General features: G+C 48.0%; 3 protein-coding genes across 3 annotated transcripts; 1 reads left to right on the top strand and 2 right to left on the bottom strand.

The window, feature by feature from the left end:
• Positions 1 to 316: 316 nt before the first annotated feature.
• On the top strand, positions 317 to 1,268 carry BBBOND_0004420 (hypothetical protein, conserved; the record flags this gene model as incomplete). The annotated part of the gene is given in 3 exon segments (XM_012915274.1): positions 317 to 400; positions 417 to 788; positions 1,011 to 1,268. The coding sequence occupies 3 exon segments, from the start codon at positions 317 to 319 to the stop codon at positions 1,266 to 1,268; spliced, it is 714 nt and encodes a 237-aa protein (XP_012770728.1).
• A 569-nt stretch (positions 1,269 to 1,837) lies between these two features.
• BBBOND_0004410 (hypothetical protein, conserved) lies at positions 1,838 to 7,438 on the bottom strand (the record flags this gene model as incomplete). The annotated part of the gene is made up of 1 exon (XM_012915273.1): positions 1,838 to 7,438. One exon carries the CDS (start codon positions 7,436 to 7,438, stop codon positions 1,838 to 1,840), a length of 5,601 nt encoding a protein of 1,866 aa, XP_012770727.1.
• Positions 7,439 to 10,963: 3,525 nt separating this feature from the next.
• On the bottom strand, positions 10,964 to 16,588 carry BBBOND_0004400 (hypothetical protein, conserved; the record flags this gene model as incomplete). The annotated part of the gene is made up of 1 exon (XM_012915272.1): positions 10,964 to 16,588. One exon carries the CDS (start codon positions 16,586 to 16,588, stop codon positions 10,964 to 10,966), a length of 5,625 nt encoding a protein of 1,874 aa, XP_012770726.1.
• Positions 16,589 to 20,279: the final 3,691 nt, after the last annotated feature.

The following is a 20,279-nucleotide window of genomic DNA, read 5'->3' as shown; positions in this document are numbered from 1 at the left end:
ACCACTGTCATCGCTGCCGTGACCGTGTCATCGCTGCCGTAACCATGTCATCGCTGCCGTGACCGTGTCATCGCTGCCGTAACCATGTCATCGCTGCCGTAACCATCTCATCGCTGCCGTAACCATCTCATCGCTGCCGTGACCATGTCATCGCTGCCGTGTCCATGTCATCGCTGCCGTAACCATGTCACCCCTGCCGTGATCATGTCACCCCTGCCGTGATCATGCCATCGCTGCCATAACCACTAACTTGGTCAGCACTTTGGTCAACACGTTGGTCAGCACATTGGTCAGCACCTTGGTCAACACCTTGGTCATGGCATTGGTCAATTGCTTGGTCACCTCACTGCTCATGCGATTGTTCATCAACGCAATCACTACTCTGTCTACAACATTAGATGTCAGTTGCCAGTTAGGTTATCGGTGGAATTTGGATTAATGATTTATGCACTTACAAATTGCGGAGTTCAGCTGTAGAAAGCGATGCAGAAGGGTATCTTTCGTACGAGGAAATCGCGGATGTTGCGGCCCACCGGGAAGCGGAAGATGCACAGGTCGAGCAGGATGATGGCGACGATAAGGGTAACGATGACGGCGGCGATGGCTTGGGGGTCAGGGCGGAAAGGTGTAGAAGTGGTAGACAGATCTTCACCGTGGGAATCGAGACCACCAGTCCGAGCGGCAACACCGGAGGGAGCAGAAGACTCTGCACCGGAGGAAGAATGGGAGGCAGCAAGCTGTTCAGGTGGACGTTTCTTCAGGCAACATTCACATCCACATTTTTTAAAGTCGGTACACTGCTTTTGTTGTTGTTCACATCCTTTAGGATGGCAGTGCTTGCTCTTTTTGCGCGTATAATTAAAATCATACCAACATCCATTGCAACCAATGCCAGTAGTACATTTTTCACAACACCACGGGCAGCAATAACATACTACTAATCTTACACATCCAGTACCACATATACAATCGTAATAACCCATCTTCCCTCCCAGTCCCAGTCCCCTCAGCCTGCAAACATATCAATCACTCAAGCAACGCACTCACCTACTGCAACACGTACCACTGCCGCGCCCAGTCCCCTCAACCTGCAACCTTATCAATCACCTAGCAACGCACTCACCAACTGCAACCATGAACCACGTACCTCAGCCAAGGACACTGCCGTCTTCCATAAGTTCCACAGCCACCCGGCTAACCGCCATAAAACTTACATCCAATTACATCACAACTATGCAGCTGCCAAAGCTGAAGTACTACCGAGGTAGAGCACGTGGCTGGTATCCTCGCCGTGGCATGCAGGTCACCCGGTGTCATTTGATAAGGCAATTTGATCCATTGCAGTCCATCCGACGTTGCCAATTCCGCTTATAAATATCATCACCTTTGTGTCATCATTAGTGCCTAACTGAGCCACATCACTTGATTAACGTGCTTCTCATTTACACCGTTGCCATCAATGTCACATAGCTACGCCGCCCACTGGCCATCACATAGGGTAACCGCAGCTACATTCATTGCCTAACATCGCACATGATAGCTAACGTTCAACACAGTCACGTTTCATACGCTTCACGTTCACTTATCACAACACGCTTAAGCAGCGTAGGTTGATGACTTATAACCCGACATCACTACCCACTAAAGCCATGGGAGGGCGTGGGCACATTTCACCTGTAGCTCACAACTCTATATCGCAAAACAAGAACCTATAATTGCATGAACTACATTAACTGCCAATTGCTGAGTAGGAATTACGTAATATATTTGGGTGAGTATTAGGTTAGGCGGTGGGTTGCTAGGTAGTGAGTTAGGTGAGTGGTGGTGAGGTGGTCTATCAAGGTTGCAGGTACAGCACTTTGTTGAGTGCTTTAACACGTGCAGCGGCGAGTAGTGATTGCGTGGCGATGCGATGTGATGATGGTGAGTGCAAATGCGATTTGATGTGGAGCAGGTCGAGGCGGATGACCATGATGTGGAGGAGGTAGAGGAAGGAGAGGAGCCAGAGGGCGACGTTGAGCCAGATGAAGGGCTCTCTGATGGTGAATAAGAATTTGTCACACTCTTCAAATAATTTTGTGAAGTATTCCGACTTCAATACATTTTTCAATTGCTTGCGGAAGTCGGCACATGTGTTTGGATAATGCTCGTTCTGCAATTTCGATGGGTCACCGAAGGAAAAGCCATAACTGTACAAAGTTGGAGCGACGCCTCTGCAGTCAACAATGGAGTGGCATTGGCAATTAGGTTGTTTGGAAGCGTCACTTATTGATCCATGTTCTCCACGTTTGCACTTGTCGCCTCTTAAGCAACCACGACAGCCCCAGTCTTGACAGTAAATGTTGCAAAACGCGTCATATAGATTTTTAAGATTCGTCCAAAAGCTCCAAGGGAGGTAGACAGCCCATGACAAGTAGAGGTTGGAATGCTTTTTACCGAGGTATCGATAACAGTCGACAGATAAATTGGCAAGGTACGGAGCGCATTCGAGTTCCAAATTGGTCTTCCCTTTGCAGCTATCGGACGCCGTGAGATTTCTAACGTGGGCATGTTCGCATACGCCATGTGTTGGAGACGGCGACCCATATGCGTCGGTTAACGCATTGGTCAATGTGGATTGGTCGGTACAGAGGTTAATAGTTTGCTCGTAGATGGATGCGGCAAACACGCCTCTAAACGCATGAGGATCGTAATTATTAGTTCTAGATGTTGCATTAATACCAATCGCCAGCGCCAAGGTAAAACCGAAGTGCTCTGGCAACGTGGAAGGCGGCTTGGGAATCAGCGTGAATAGACCCGTAAGATGCTTGATGTTGATGAATTTGGTCAGCACTTCACATATGTCCTTACCCATACGTGTGGATCCGGAGAAACCTTTGAATCCAAGAGGCGTCAGGCAAGGCTTACCCTTTTTAGAAGTTGAGCAATTGGAACACTCGTACTTACATCCAATTTTAGTAAGTTGATGAGGTAAATGACCCGGCAAGCAGTCGTTCAGGTAACTCATCAATGGCGATGTTGGTTGGCAATCTACTTGGCACGTTACTTCGCACTTTGCTTGGCACGTTGGTTTACACTTTGCTTGGCAGTTTGATTTATTATCTGGTTCGTCGGATGGATGAACTTTGCATGGCCATTTGGCTGTCATGATATCCTTGCCGTACTTGCACGCTTGCCAACCGTTGAGCCCATTGCTGAGCCTGCACTGACTATACAAATATTGTAATGTTGGCAACATTCGACGAAGGATGTCAAGGAGCATATCGAGACAATCTTCCCCGTTTTGGGGGTAATTGAATTTCATGTGATTGTTGGAATAGTCCACAGCGTATGTCGTGAATTCGTCGCCGTGACCGGCAATTGCGCAAAGGACGTCATATGAAGTCGAACATATATGCGTCACGGCTGCCCACAGTTCATCATATGATACGTCACGTGGGTAGGCTTCCAGGGATACGGAGCGTGCATCAACCAATGACACTTTGAACTCCCCTCCGTCTGCTTGTCGTTCTACTGCTAATACGTCGCCATGTTCTCCCTCATCTTCTCTACCTCTTTTGTATAGCTCTTCCAAAACGTTCATGATGGCTACGCTTAGCTTACTTTGGTGTACCGGATTGTGCGTTAGTCCCGAGAGCCAAGCGAGCATCTCGTACACGGAGCATGGCTGTCTCTTGGAGGTTAATGTTGAGAGATGGCATAAGTCGTTGTATGTCTCCAAATAGTCGAAAAGTATCTCGAGTGCACGTTTACCGTTTTTATCTGAGTGATAAATATGCTGCTTATCGCCTACAAGAAGACCGTCGTGGATATATTGACCTTTGCACTGCTCCTTATTCCTCAGGTGACCTTCATGGGAATCATGCGACTTGGAAACTTTGTAACCGCACTTGTTCAAAAATTGACCAAATGAGTTTTCATCTTCGTTACTGTCTTGCAAATAAATTTGTCTTCCTCTCCAGGCGTTTGGAGCATTCTGCTTTAACTCGTCTAACCCGGCTTTCAAAGTCACCAAACTCGTCAAAAATACCTTCGACAAGTTTCTGCCGTCATCCGTTAATTTTTCACCTTTATCACCATCACTAATAACCAATTTACCCATATTAACCTTCTGCTTATGCCCATCATACCTATTCACGTACATCCTCTCCAGCTCGTCGACGAACTGCTCCAGGCTTCGGGGAAAGGCGTCGAGCACGGGGTAGGATGCGTTGCCGAAGTGCGAGGACGTGAAGGTGGTAAGGGACTTCTTGAGTGTGTCGAGCATTTGGGGCACCTGGTGGTCGAAGTGTTTGTGAGTGCTGATGTGGTCGAGGAGGGTGGTGAGGTTCGAGCGGATGGTGTTGATACGACTATGATAGTCACCGTGGACCTGAGGCTGAGAAGTAAAATGTTTCTCCATATCTTTACGCAAGTAGGTGAAAAGGTGAAGGAAATAGGCTTGTGATCTATCGGACAGCGATTTCACTTTCTCTCCATGTCCACCTCCGCCAAGAGCGGTCTTCACTGGGTCGAGCAGATTGGGCTTCTGAGTTTTAGGAGGGAGATGCTTCGGACGCTCCTTATAACCAGCCGCGTAATCGTCGACAGAATCCCCGCTCAGCGTCTTGAGGAAGCCTTTCAGGCCGGTGTTGAGGTTTTTGTTGACGGTGCAGGTGATGATCTTGAGCTGGGTGGAGAGGAGGGTCTTGAGGGCGGAGAGGTGGGCGGTTCTTTCTTTGGCGAACATTGCCCGGACTTCCTGCGTCACTCGTTGAAATGCATCTGCAACGACGGCAATAAGGTTGTTTTCAAGTAATTCGATAGCTGTTGTGACGTTCTCACAGGAATCTTGAAGACATTGTTGAACGACATCAATAGACTTCTCGATCTGTTCGTCGGCAAGTTTGACATTAACTTCGATGTTTACCAATAGCTTTTGAAGTACATCTACGTTTTCTTGCAAAGTTTCCATTTTCGCTTCCGTCTCCCCTTTCATCGTGTCAACAACTCCGGGAAGCGATTCCAGTGAGGCGATTATCGCATTGACGGCTTTAATGTCGGTATCTATCACGTTGTACAAATCAGTAGTACGCAGTGTTCCAATTTTGTTTTTGACTTCAGTTAGCGAGCCATATATTTTATAGTTAATCAGCTTTTGTAATTCATTTTTAACGATATTTCCGGTTTCGGTAATCCAGCTCATCAGTTCGGTGAGGTTCGTTTCAATTTCTTTCACTCGACCTGCAACCCCTTCTTTGGCCTGTTTGGCTGATTCAACAACGCCTTCAACGCTTTTATCAACACTTTTGAGTTTGCTGATAGCAGAACCGTTAAGTGCTTCCTGCAACTTCTTGACACCATTTTTTATTGCAGCTTGCAAAAGCTCACAGAGCTGGTTGTCAAAGTCCCTATTTGTCGCTTGATTGCCAAGTTGAGTTTGAATTTGGTGACCAAGATTCTCGGCAGAGCCGTGGGGGACACTATCAGTCTTTCCAATCTCCATCTCAATACTGTTACCGAGTGCTTTAACGTCTCGTATCGCACTTTGCAAATTCAGTGCAATGTTGTGCTGACTACTGATTACCAACGAATCCAGTTCAGAAGCAACCTGCCTAGCTTTAGCGGCAAGTGAAGCAAGGGTAGCTTGCAAGGCGATTACGAGATGTGCGCTGTAAACTGTATTCGAGTGTGCACCCGTCAACGTTTTCTCCACTTTGTCAACTAAATCCTTCACAAAACCATTAATTTTGGCACTCGTAAAATGCGCTTCAAGTTGGGTAGCAAAATGGTTGCAGGCTTTTTTAACAGTTTCTATGTTGTCTCTAATTTGATCTTTGCCTTGAACTTCGATCATTTCACCGGCTGTTCTAATAGCTGCCTCCACAGCTATTTTTATTGCATTCAGAATCGGAGTATGCAACTCATGTGTTTGTTTGTTTCCGAGCCTTCCATTCGCGTTGGACGATATATACGCTGCAAGCCATTCTTTAACCGGATCTTTCTGTAATATGTTTATAATCCACTCCTCGACCTTATTGCCAAACTGTTGCAGTTGGAAGGTCTTCGCATACGCGTAAATCTTTGTTTCGATATCACCAAGAAAGCCATTATCTCCGCCCTGTCTCGCATCTTGCTTTATGATTTTATTTGTTTTTTTTTCTACTTCACCCTTTATCTGTTTTCCTAAATGTGTTTTAACGTATTCTTTTACGTTTGTTGTTATTCTACTCGTAAGCTCAGTGATCTGCTCAGTCAACGTCCACCCATTTGTTTTAAAACCGGCCAACTCCCTAGGCACCTCTCCGTTCATATGATTCTCAAGCGCGGTAAGCTGTGACAACGCGCCGCCTCTTCCATTAACATGTTCAACCTCTTCTTCCAATTTCGCCTTTAATAACTGAAATTGTTCATCGAACCTATTCGTCTCCGTATAAACCTCTTTTGCGGCCTGCGTTATATTTTCTTTCCAACTCCCAAATCCCCCTTTGTTTAGCTCAATGATTTTTTCAACTTCCTGTTCTTTGAACTCATTTATGTGGTTTTTAGTCTTGTACATCCAATTTTCCAACTCACCAACATGGCCTCCCAACCTGAGGGATATGGTTTCCAACGAAGTTTTTATTTTTTCAGCATCCTCTTTGAGTTTAGATGTATTCATTTTACCAGTTGGATTTTCTTTCATATTAACGTCAGCGAGCGCTCCTTTGATTGCGTCAAAATGACGAATAATCTGCTTCCGATATTCTCCGTCGAATCTTGCCAACAAGCCCTGCGCCTCCTCCTTTGCCATCCCCACTACATTTCGGACATGTCCAAATTGCTCATGCTTATTATTTTTCAATTCAAATATTTTCCCTAATACTTTGCGGAACTCACCATCAGAGGTTTCTCTCAACTGCTTCGAATGTTTCCGAATCTCATTCTTTACGCGTTTTTCTTGCTCATCCAGCATCCAGTCGACGACCTTCACCTGTTCAGTCACCTCAGGATTCTGAGCAGCATCAAGCAACATATTAACCGATGTGTTAATCGGCTTAACTTCACGCATCGCATCACGTTTTAATGTACTATCTAGCATATTAACATATTGGTTTTCAGTGTTATTAACGTCCAGCTCGATGGACTCAAGTGTCTCTGTCCACCTGGTCAACTGGGTCTCCAGCTTCTCACCCGCAGCACCTGCAACATCATGAGTGTATTTACCTGCAATTTTGGTTTTCAACTCACCTAGAACCTCTGTGACGTTGCTTGCTTTTTTGCGGTATTCTAATTCATACCCCTCCAACCACCCCTTCACCGCGGCGACAGACGCCGCAAGCCCATGACGCCCGGAGCCAATTTTTTTATTTAAGGTGTTAATAACTGTATCAATTTTATCTCCACTGATATCTTTATCGTACGTTCTAACCGCATCATCATCTTTCACCGCATCAAGCACACCACTCAAAAATCCCATCACCCCGTCACACAGCCTGTCAAGGTCGGAGTACACAATCCCCTGGCCATCGTAGCCTTTGGAGTCAGGGTTGAAGCCGAGGAATTTTTCGAGGCCGGAGCAGAGGTTATTAAGGATGTTATTAGGGTCATTATTTGAGGTATTTTTGAGGTTTTAAATTTTGTCAAATTTCTTGTCAAGCTCACTAGGCGGCACATGGTCAGGGCAGTGGCAAGAGGTGGAAGAAGGGAAGGGAAGGGGGACAAGGCACAAGTTATGAGGATGGTTTAAGATAGTCATAGCAGTATTAAGGCGAGATGATTCGAGGGATGTAGAGTGGGTTAAGGGGCGATGGAGAGTGGGTTAGGGAGTGATGTAGAGTGGGTTAAGGGGCGATGTAGAGTGGATAAAGGAGCGATGTAGAGTGGATAAAGGAGCGATGTAGAGTGGATAAAGGAGCGATGTAGAGTGGATAAAGGGGCGATGTAGAGTGGGTTAAGGAGCGATTAGAGGAGGTTAAGGAGCGATGTAAGGTGGATAAAGGGGCGATGTGGAGTGGGTTAGGGAGCGATGTAGAGTGGATAAAGGAGCGATGTAGAGTGGGTTAGAGAGCGATGTAGTGTGGATAAAGGGGCGGTGTAGAGTGGGTTAAAGGGGCGATGTGGAGTGGGTAAAGGGGCGATGTAGAGTGGGTAAAGGGGCGATGTAGAGTGGATAAAGGGGCGATGTGGAGTGGATAAAGGAGCGATGTAGAGTGGGTTAAGGGGCGATGTAGAGTGGATAAAGGGGCGATGTAGAGTGGATAAGGGAGCGATGTAGAGTGGGTTAGGGAGCGATGTAGAGTGGGTTAGGGAGCGATGTAGAGTGGATAAGGGACGATGTAGAGTGGGTAAAGGAGCGATGTAGAGTGGATAAAGGGGAGATGTAGAGTGGGTTAAGGGGCGATGTAGAGTGGATAAAGGAGCGATGTAGAGTGGATAAAGGAGCGATGTAGAGTGGGTTAAGGAGCGATGTACAGTGGGTAAAGGGGCGATGTAGAGTGGATAAGGGAGCGATGTAGAGTGGATAAGGAGCGATGTACAGTGGGTAAAGGGGCGATGTAGAGTGGATAAGGGAGCGATGTAGAGTGGATAAGGAGCGATGTAGAGTGGGTTAAGGGGCGATGTAGCGTGGGTTAGGGAGCGATGTGGAGTGGACAAAGGGGCGATGTAGAGTGGGTTAGGGAGCGATGTAGAGTGGATAAAGGGGCGATGTAGAGTGGATTAGGGAGCGATGAAGGGTGGATTAGGGAGCGATGTAGAGTGGGTAAAGGGGCGATGTAGAGTGGATTAGGGAGCGATGTAGAGTGGGTAAAGGGGCGATGTAGAGTGGATAAAGGGGCGATGTAGAGTGGGTTAGGGAGCGATGTAGAGTGGGTTAGGGAGCGATGTAGAGTGGATAAAGGGGCGATGTAGAGTGGATAAAGGGGCGATGTAGAGCGGGCTAAGGAGCGATGTAAAGTGGATAAAGGGGCGATGTAGAGTGGGTTAGGGAGCGATGTAGAGTGGATAAGGGAGCGATGCAGAGTGGGTTAAGGGGCGATGTAGAGTGGGTTAGGGAGCGATGTAGAGTGGGTAAAGGGGCGATGTGGAGTGGGTAAAGGGGCGATGTAGAGTGGATAAGGGAGCGATGTAGAGTGGATAAAGGGGCGATGTAGGGTGGATTAGGGAGCGATGTAGAGTGGGTAAAGGAGCGATGTAGAGTGGGTAAAGGAGCGATGTGGAGTGGATAAAGGGGCGATGTAGAGTGGATTAGGGAGCGATGTGGAGTGGATAAAGGGGCGATGTAGAGTGGATAAAGGGGCGGTGAAGAGTGGGTTAAGGAGCGATGTGGAGTGGATAAAGGGGCGATGTAGAGTGGGTTAGGGAGCGATGTAGAGTGGGTTAAGGAGCGATGTAGAGTGGGTTAGGGAGCGATGTAGAGTGGATAAAGGAGCGATGTAGAGTGGATAAAGGGGCGATGTAGAGTGGGTTAGGGAGCGATGTGGAGTGGATAAGGGAGCGATGAAGAGTGGGTAAAGGGGCGATGTAGAGTGGATAAAGGGGCGATGTGGAGTGGATAAAGGGGCGATGTAGAGTGGGTTAGGGAGCGATGTAGAGTGGATTAGGGAGCGATGTAGAGTGGGTTAAGGAGCGATGTGGAGTGGATTAGGGAGCGATGTAGAGTGGATAAGGGGCGATGTAGAGTGGGTTAGGGAGCGATGTAGAGTGGGTAAAGGGGCGATGTAGAGTGGGTAAAGGGGCGATGTAGAGTGGGTTAAGGGACGATGTAAGGTGGATAAAGGGGCGATGTAGAGTGGGTTAAGGAGCGATGTGGAGTGGGTAAAGGGGCGATGTAGAGTGGATAGAGGAGCGATGTGGAGTGGGTTAGGGAGCGATGTAGAGTGGATAAGGGGCGATGTAGAGTGGGTAAAGGGCGATGTAGAGTGGATAAAGGGGCGATGTAGAGTGGGTTAAGGGGCGATGTAGAGTGGATAAAGGGGCGATGTAGAGTGGGTTAAGGGGCGATGTAGAGTGGGTTAAGGGGCGATGTGGAGTGGGTAAAGGGGCGATGTGGAGTGGGTAAAGGGGCGATGTGGAGTGGATAAGGGGCGATGTGGAGTGGATAAAGGAGCGATGTAGAGTGGATAAAGGGGCGATGTAGAGTGGATAAGGGAGCGATGTAGAGTGGATAAAGGGGCGGTGAAGAGTGGGTTAAGGAGCGATGTGGAGTGGATAAAGGGGCGATGTAGAGTGGGTTAGGGAGCGATGTAGAGTGGGTTAAGGAGCGATGTAGAGTGGGTTAGGGAGCGATGTAGAGTAAGTTAAGGGGCGATGTAGAGTGGATTAGGGAGCGATGTGGAGTGGGATAGGGAGCGATGTAGAGTGGATGATAATCACCACTTGTGACCATGTCATCGCTGCCGTAACCATGTCATCGCTGCCGTGACCATGTCATCGCTGCCGTAACCATGTCATCGCTGCCGTGTCCATGTCATCGCTGCCGTGTCCATGCCATCGCTGCCGTGACCATGTCATCGCTGCCGTAACCATGTCATCGCTGCCGTGACCATGTCATCGCTGCCGTAACCATGTCATCGCTGCCGTGACCTTAACTTGGTCACCACGTTGGTCACCACGTTGGTCACCACGTTGGTCACCACCTTGGTCATGGCATTGGTCAGCACCTTGGTCATGGCATTGGTCAGCACGTTGGTCACCACATTGGTCACCACCTTGGTCACCACTTTGGTCAGCACATTGGTCAGCACGTTGGTCACCACGTTGGTCATGGCATTGGTCAGGTGGTTGGTCAGCATTTTGGTCATGGCTTTGGTCAGCGCTTTGGTCAGCGCTTTGGTCAGCGCTTTGGTCAGCACCTTGGTCAGCACATTGGTCAGCACATCAGTTAAGTACTACACAATCACATACAACGATTAGTGAGTGATGCAACAGATTAAAGCACAATTCATAAGTTAGGTGAGTAGGTGATGCTAGGTGAGTGTAGATAGTAAACACGTGAGTACGATTATGGTTGCAGGTACGATATCTTGCCAAGGCTGCCAACACGTGCAGCAGCGAGTAGTGATTGAGCGGCTATCCTATGACTTGAGGGTGAGTGCAAATGCGATTTGATGTGGAGCAGGTCGAGGCGGATGACCATGATGTGGAGGAGGTAGAGAAGGGAGAGGAGCCAGAGGGCGACGTTGAGCCAGAAGAATTTGCTTCTGATGTTCCATATGAATTTGGGGATTACGTCGTGTACTAATTTGGCGAGTGGAGCCTCGTCATCTATTTTATCGCTCAGAACTTTCTGCAATGCGTTACATAGATCTTTGCAAGTACGTATCGTTTCTTCGCCGCTTTCTCCGCTCATGTTCGATAGGCTTTTGAAGACGAAGCCATACTTACACAAAGTGGGACGTGTGAACGGGCAGTGAGAAATAGGTTTGCAGTGCACAGTGTGGCATGGCTTGTCGGATTTTCTGCTTTTACCTTCGTCGGTATATTTAACTTTACATGTTTTAGAGCAGACTTTACCTGAGCATCTCGTGCCTGGTTTATCGCAATTGCTGCAGCATTCTTTGTATAATTGCTCAAGCAATTGGTATAAGGTTTCGGTAATGTATAAAATCCAAGATAGGTATTTGTCGGCGTGCTCTTGGGAGAACACAGTCCACGTGTTGAGGCGGAATGGCTTCAAATAACGGCCACATGTTGCCGTCGACGACGACGTACTGTCGCAGCTGAAGAGACACAACATGTCTCCTTTGGTATGGAGATCGTTCTGCGTTCTCGTAAAGAATACCGTTGGCATGTCCAATTGGGGATAGGGTACGCCGAAGTTGGCCCCTGTAACGGCATCGATGAATGCGCTTTTCTTATGCGTCTTAACATCTACTCTACCTTTGATATTGCGATTCCAATCGACAAAGAAATTGTAGTAGAATGCAAACATATCGCCGAGAGTCTGAGGGGGGCGTTGCAAAAGACAAAGCAACTGGCTACATATTCTGGTAAGCGGCGCTTCTGAATTACCACAGAGCTCATCGAGGACTTCTTTAATGTGTTCACCTTGCTTAGTATGCGACGCTACATTGCTGATATCTGAGAAACCCATAGGTGTCATACATGGAATTCCTCTGTGTTTAGCCACTGTGCATTCCAACTTACAACCTGGTTTGCCAAACTGGTGAGGGAGGAACCCCGGTAGGCCATCCTCCAAAAATGACTGTAACGGTGATTTAAGACCGCACTTAGGGTGTTGGTCACATGTTTGGTCGGCCTTTTGATTGGCAATTTGGTTACACGTTTGGCCATTCATTTGGTTAGGACATTGTTTATCATTGCACCGCCAATCCGAGCCCCCTACGTATCTGCCATACCAACACTCACGCCAACTGTTTGTCTTGTACGTACGTGAGCACTGGATGAATAAGAAATAGAGTTGGTCGTAGAGTCTATGCAACATATCTACAAGCACGTCGAAGCATTTGGCAGGATCACTTGGATACGAGAATTTAAATTCATTGGTGTTGAAGTCTACAGCATATACGCCACCAGCATGACCGTGGCCTTGGATTGCTGTGAGAACTGAATGCGATTGTGCGCATACGTCCGTAAGCGCAGCAGTGAGGCTACCAGGTGTGATGTTGTGCGGATATGCTGGCAAGGACACGTCGCTGACGACGGAAATTGAAGGTTCAGTTTGTACACCTGCCTCCGCATCTCCATTAACGACAGCGATAACCGCTTTCTTATTCTCATCCGACGCTTGTTCATCAGCCTCGTCGAATAATGTACTGAAATAGTTAAACGTTAATTCGCGATGGACCGAATTATTAGGCAGGCCTGCGAACCATATGAGCATTTCGTAAATCGAAGATGGTTGTTTTTTAGAACCTGAAGTGCCCAAATGACAGACTTCATAGTAATGGTGGAGGTGGTAGGAGAGGTATTGAAGAATGTCTAGGACAGTGGGTGGATGAGTATTTCCCTTAGTAGCTTTTTTGAGATCGAGAAGTTCTTTAATCCACGGCGTCTGCAAGCTATCTTTAGTAAAATTCTTAATGCGTTGGCTTAGAATCTCATCGCAAATTTTGCTGCCCATCATAGTCTCCTTGTCCTGCAACTCACCATGCTGCTTGCCCTTAACGGTGTTAACCTTGTAACCTTGCCTCTCGAACCATCTGCCAAAAGTATCATCTTGATAAGTATTAATTTGTTTTCTCATCCACTGCTTTGAAGACTTTGTCATCAACTCTTCCAAGTCGTGACTCAGTATCTCCAGCACTGTGAGAAATACTTTACAGCAATTCTTACCATGATCGCTTAATTTACTTGTAAACGTGCCATCCCAAGCAAAATGAATAGATGGATCTCCCTCATACCCGTTCACATACACCCGCTCCATCTGCTCGACAAACCCCTCCAGCCCCTGTCTAACCGCATCGAGCAGCTCCGGGTGCCGGGGGTTGGCGAAGGCGGAGGGGGTGAGATGGTGGAGGGAGGTGGAGAGTAGATCATGCTTTTTGGTGAAAGTATTGTCAAATATATATGTTCTGGGTGAGGAAACTTCAGTTTTTAGGTGGTTGAGTAATTCGTTGAATTTGGAGTTGACGTCGGTGAGGTGAGTAAGGTTGTCGTCCGTAGCAGGAGGTGGAGGCAAGGCTTGAGGATTACTTCTAAGTTGTGCACTAATTTGATCATTGATGTACTGATAAACAGGAGCAAAATATGCTTGAAATGCTTTGGATAGTTCTTCGAAATTTTCTTTAGTTGTTATCGCACCTCTTGAACCAACGGAAAAACGCTCGGCTACTTTTTTAATTTTTTCAAGCAAACTTTCTGCACCGCTTTTAGGCTTACCAGTATCACTACTAACCCCTCCCATAACCCTCATCAACCCCTTGAACCCGATCGTCAGATCCTCATCAATCTCCGCCGGCAACGGCGCCAACTCCTCGCTGACCTTTTCCGCGAACGCGGTGAGGAGCGCCTTGACGGAGGTGACGTATTGTTTCCGCGCAAGAGTGGTGAGGGTGGTTTGAGTCTTTTGGGCTTCGGTGTCAACATATTGTGCCAGTAGTCGGATGGTTTCTTGTCTTTCTACGTCTGCATAGAATACGATGAAGTTGTTGGCCCAGGCAATGGGACCGGTTTCCAGGTTGCTCTTAAGAGTGGTGAAATTCTCAATAATCTTCTCTATGCCTTTGACAGTATGTTCACGAGCTAAGCCATCAGCCGAGAGCTGGACAATATCTTCTCTCTCAAGCATCTTTCCCAAATCTTCCAGGTAGGCATGGACACTGTCTTTGTCGGTGCCGGTGTTTTCCTTTTTGACGAGGTCCTTGACGCCGGTGGTGAATTTTTCGAGGTTGGAGTCGACGGTGGCGCGCAATTTGTTAAAAGTCTGAGTGCCTATTGTGTCATCATTGCCAGGTTCATTAACCAGCTCTGCGAGCGATGCAAGTCCTTGCTTCTGGATATTGTTGATCGCTGAAGGAAGTTTACCGGTTGGTTCACCGAATGCGGTGTTCACATGGGAACGGTATGCTACAAGACTTGCCGAAGAAACAACGTCGACTGTACCGCTTTTTTCTGGCAGTTGGCCATTAAGTATTTCTATGAGTTTTGTATCATATTGGGTGGAGAGGTTCGTCGAGCCAATTGTTTTAAGTTCTCCCTTGAGGCTCTGCCCGAGCCCCTTAACCTTATCCATTGCTCTTTGCAAGTCAGCAATATTAGCCGTCTCAATCAACAGTTTGACTTCTTGACACATATGTTTACTGAAGGTGCTGACTGTTGATACGATCATTTCGATGGCGGAATTCAGAAAGCCATTACTGGTTGTTGGTAAGTCGTTAGTTGTCACCATGCCTGCGAGTGTGGATGTAACGGTATTAGCATTAAGCTGAACTCTAATTTCCTTCTCGATATCCCTGGAAAAAATTCTAAAACTTCCTACAAGTTGACTCAAGTCTTCGATGGCGTCTCTAAGCCCGGCTGACTGGGCAGCTGTATCGACATAATATTGAATATTATGCTTCATGTACTCCTGAATGGTTCTCTTCACTGCGTCAAGTTTTTCGTTCTCATCCGTCCCCCTCAAAGTACTCTTATTGGCAACATCACTGACATACCAGTAAATATACGTCCTTATTCCCTCACTCTCCACCAAACGTCCAATTAATTCCACTATTGCCGCCTTGAATTTCTGTTCAAACAAACGCGCATATTCGCTTACACCAGTAACTATTCTTTCTAAATGGCCCTCGGGTTTTGCATTTTGACCGTTCCGTCGAGCAATCTTATCCGTCATGCCCTCAAGCGCATCCCTAATCTGATCGATAAACTTGTTCTTGATATATTGATCCAGCTTAATCTTAATCTGACTTTTCACCGCCGCCAACTCATCCTTAAGAGTCCTGTCCATGTCCTTTACAGCCCCTATGGCCGCCAGCACCAAACCTTCAACCTGCGTCTTAGCCGCGTACGCCTTCCCCCTAAGCTCCTCCGCCTTCTCTCTCAGCTGCTCCGCTGCATATTTTACGCCACCTTTAGTGCCAGCGTCTTTCTCAGTATCTCCTCCATTCAACTTCTCAACAATCACACCGCATTGCTTCTTCGCCAGTTTTACAGCCTCCGCACCCGCTTCCTTCCACTTAGTCAAGTTTAGGATGTACTCTTCAAGTGATGTTTTTATTGTTTCCAGCTTAGTTTTAATTTGCTGAACCTTCAATTTCAAACGCTTAACAAGTTCATCCACCTGGTATTTTATCTCACCATTCACTTTTAATTTTAAAGTGTCCATTGTTACTCTCACCGATTTCTTCATGTATTTATAGTCCTCCCACTCTTTCTGCGCCAACTGTTCAAGTCGCTTTGTTTCATGTTTGACTGCTTTCGAAGCATTTTTTACATCGTTTCTCAATTTGTCATTAAGATCATTAACTGCGTCTCTCATTTGTCTGTCTACTTCTAAATTAAAAGCTACATTATACGTGTTTGCAAAAGTCTTACACTCGGCCAACCTGTCATTGACTTCACGGTAAAGCCTCTCAATTGTGTCGGGGTCATTAACCTTTTCATCTTCTAAAATTTGTTTCAAACTTTTTTTCCATTTCGTATCGTCATTTACGTGGTTTATCAGTTTTTTTATCGGCCTCTTCACCCTCTCATTCCCCTGGTCCACTTCACTGTTATACGCCGCGGTGCGCTGAGGCAACTCGTCGAAAAGCGTTTTAAAGCCCTCGTGACCTGAGCAAAGATGTTTGTTAATTTCATTACTTACCAGGTTTTGTAATGTTTTTCTACCTACATTGTATGTCTGAGTGTTTTTCACCGCACCAAGCACACCACTCAAAAATCCCATCACCCCGTCACACAGCCTATCCAAGTCGGAGTACACAATGCCACTGCCGTCGTAGCCTTTGGATTCTGGGTTGAAGCCGAGGAAGGTTTCGAGGCCAGTGCAGAGGTTATTAAGGATGTTAGTAGGGTTGTTATTTGAGGTAATTTTAAGGTTTTGAATTTCATCAAATTTCTTGCCAAGCTCCCTGAGAGGCACATGGTCAGGGCAGTGGCAAGAGGTGGAAGAGGGGAAGTGAAGGGGGACAAGGCACAAGTTATTATTGTGGTCTAAAGAGGTCATAGCGGTATTGAGGCGAGGTGATTAAAGCGATGTCAGGTGGGTTAAGGGGCGATGTAGAGTGGATAAGGGAGCGATGTAAGGTGGGTAAGGGAGCGATGTAGAGTGGATAAAGGGGCGATGTAGAGTGGATAAAGGGGCGATGTGGAGTGGGTTAAGGAGCGATGTAGAGTGGATAAAGGGGCGATGTAGAGTGGGTAAAGGGACGATGTAGAGTGGGTTAAGGGGCGATGTAGAGTGGGTTAGGGAGCGATGTAGAGTGGGTTAAGGAGCGATGTGGAGTGGATAAAGGGGCGATGTAGAGTGGTTAAAGGGGCGATGTGGAATGGATGAAGGGGCGATGTAGAGTGGATAAGGGAGCGATGTGGAGTGGATAAGGGAGCGATGTAGAGTGGATTAGGGGGCGATGTGGAGTGGATAAGGAACGATGTAGAGTGGATAAGGGGCGATGTGGAGTGGGTTAGGGAGCGATGTGGAGTGGATAAAGGGGCGATGTAGAGTGGATAAAGGGGCGATGTGGAGTGGATAAAGGAGCGATGTGGAATGGATAAAGGGGCGATGTAGAGTGGATAAAGGGGCGATGTGGAGTGGATAAAGGGGCGATGGAGAGTGGGTTAGGGAGCGATGTAGAGTGGATAAGGGGCGATGTAGAGTGGGTTAAGGGGCGATGTAGAGTGGATAAAGGGGCGATGTAGAGTGGATAAGGGAGCGATGTAGAGTGGGTAAAGGAGCGATGTGGAGTGGGTTAAGGGGCGATGTAGAGTGGATAAAGGGGCGATGTGGAGTGGATTAGGGAGCGATGTGGAGTGGATAAAGGGGCGATGTAGAGTGGGTAAAGGAGCGATGTAGAGTGGGTTAGGGAGCGATGTGGAGTGGATAAAGGGGCGATGTAGAGTGGGTTAGGGAGCGATGTAGAGTGGATAAAGGGGCGATGTGGAGTGGTCAAAGGGGCGATGTGGAGTGGGTTAGGGAGCGATGTGGAGTGGGTTAGGGAGCGATGTAGAGTGGATAAAGGAGCGATGTAGAGTGGGTAAGGAGCGATGTAGAGTTAGTAAAGGGGCGATGTAGAGTGGGTAAAGGGGCGATGTAGAGTGGGTTAAGGAGCGATGTAGAGTGGGTTAGGGAGCGATGTATAGTGGTTAAAGGGGCGATGTAGAGTGGGTTAAGGGGCGATGTAGAGTGGGTTAAGGAGCGATGTGGAGTGGATAAAGGGGCGATGTAGAGTGGATAAAGGGGCGATGTGGAGTGGATTAGGGAGCGATGTGGAGTGGATAAAGGGGCGATGTAGAGTGGGTAAAGGAGCGATGTAGAGTGGGTTAGGGAGCGATGTGGAGTGGATAAAGGGGCGATGTAGAGTGGGTTAAGGGGCGATGTAGAGTGGGTTAAGGGGCGATGTAGAGTGGGTTAAGGAGCGATGAAGAGTGGGTTAGGGAGCGATGTAGAGTGGGTTAAGGGGCAATGTGGAGTGGGTTAAGGGGCGATGTAGAGTGGATAAAGGGGCGATGTAGAGTGGATAGAGGAGCGATGTAGAGAGGGTTAATTGGCGATGTAGAGTGGATAAAGGGGCGATGTAGAGTGGATAAAGGAGCGATGTGGAGTGGATAAAGGGGCGATGTAGAGTGGGTAAGGGAGCGATGAAGAGTGGAGTAAGGGGCGATGTAGAGTGGATAAAGGGGCGATGTGGAGTGGATTAAAAAGCGATGTGGAGTGGGTAAAGGGGCGATGTAGAGTGGATAAAGGAGCGATGTAGAGTGGGTAAAGGGGCGATGTAGAATGGATAAAGGGGCGATGTGGAGTGGGTAAAGGGGCGATGTAGAGTGGGTAAGGGGCGATGTAGAGTGGGTTAGGGAGCGATGTAGAGTGGGTAAGGGGCGATGTAGAGTGGGTTAGGGAGCGATGTGGAGTGGGTTAAGGAGCGATGTAGAGTGGATAAAGGAGCGATGTAGAGTGGATAAAGGGGCGATGTAGAGTGGGTTAAGGGGCGATGTAAGGTGGATAAGGAGCGATGAAGAGTGGATTAGGGAGCGATGTAGAGTGGATAAAGGGGCGATGTAGATGGATAAAGGGGCGATGTAGAGTGGGTTAAGGAGCGATGTAGAGTGGGTTAAGGGGCGATGTAGAGTGGGTTAAGGGGCGATCTAGAGTGGGTTAAGGGGCGATGAAGGGTGGGTTAGGGAGCGATGTAGAGTGGGTTAGGGAGCGATGTGGAGTGGATTAAGGGGCGATGTAGAGTGGATTAAGGGGCGATGTAGAGTGTGTTAGGAAGCGATGTAGAGTGGATTAAGGGGCGATGTGGAGTGGGTTAGGGAGCGATGAAGAGTGGGTTAAGGGGCGATGAAGAGTGGGTTAGTGAGCGATGTAGAGTGGGTAAAGGGGCGATGTAGAGTGGATTAGGGGCGATGTAGAGTGGGTTAGGGAGCGATGTGGAGTGGGTAAAGGGGCGATGTAGAGTGGATTCAGGAGCGATGTGGAGTGGGTTAGGGAGCGATGTGGAGTGGGTAAAGGGGCGATGTAGAGTGGATTAAGGAGCGATGTGGAGTGGTTAAAGGAGCGATGTAGAGTGGATAAAGGGGCGATGTGGAGTGGATAAAGGGGCGATGTGGAGTGGGTTAAGGGGCGATGTAGAGTGGATTAGGGGCGATGTGGAGTGGGTAAAGGGGCGATGTAGAGTGGATAGAGGGGCGATGTGGAGTGGGTAAAGGGGCGATGTGGAGTGGGTTAAGGAGCGATGTAGAGTGGATAAAGGAGCGATGTAGAGTGGGTAAAGGAGCGATGTGGAGTGGATTAAGGGGCGATGTAGAGTGGGTTAGGGAGCGATGTAGAGTGGGTTAGGGAGCGATGTAGAGTGGGTTAAGGGGCGATGTAGAGTGGGTTAGGGAGCGATGTAGAGTGGGTTAAGGGGCGATGTGGAGTGGGTTAGGGAGCGATGTGGAGTGGGTTAGGGAGCGATGAAGAGTGGGTTAAGGGGCGATGAAGAGTGGGTTAGTGAGCGATGTAGAGTGGGTAAAGGGGCGATGTAGAGTGGATTAGGGGCGATGTAGAGTGGGTTAGGGAGCGATGTGGAGTGGGTAAAGGGGCGATGTAGAGTGGATTCAGGAGCGATGTGGAGTGGGTTAGGGAGCGATGTGGAGTGGGTAAAGGGGCGATGTAGAGTGGATTAAGGAGCGATGTGGAGTGGTTAAAGGAGCGATGTAGAGTGGATAAAGGGGCGATGTGGAGTGGATAAAGGGGCGATGTGGAGTGGGTTAAGGGGCGATGTAGAGTGGATAAAGGGGCGATGTAGAGTGGGTTAGGGAGCGATGTAGAGTGGGTTAAGGGGCGATGTAGAGTGGGTTATAATCACCACTTTGGTCACCATGTCATCGCTGCCGTGACCATGTCATCGCTGCCGTGACCATCAACTTGGTCAGGTGCTTGGTCACCACTTTGGTCATGGCATTGGTCAGCACTCTGGTCAGCACATTGGTCACCAGGTTGGTCAGCACCTTGGTCAGCACTCTGGTCATGGCATTGGTCAGCACTTTGGTCATGGCATTGGTCAGCACATTGATCAGCACATTGGTCAACACTTTAGTTAACTATTACACAATCACATACAACGATTAATGAGTGATATAACAGATTAAAGCACAATTCATAAGTTAGGTGAGTAGGTGATGCTAGGTGAGTGTAGGTAGTAAACAGGTGGGTACGA

The sequence above is a fragment of the Babesia bigemina genome, scaffold Bbigscaff_72881 (assembly GCF_000981445.1).
Source record: "Babesia bigemina genome assembly Bbig001, scaffold Bbigscaff_72881".
Taxonomy (NCBI): domain Eukaryota; phylum Apicomplexa; class Aconoidasida; order Piroplasmida; family Babesiidae; genus Babesia; species Babesia bigemina.
The sequence above is the reverse complement of the archived record's forward strand: the minus strand, read 5'-3'. Positions and strand labels throughout refer to the sequence as shown.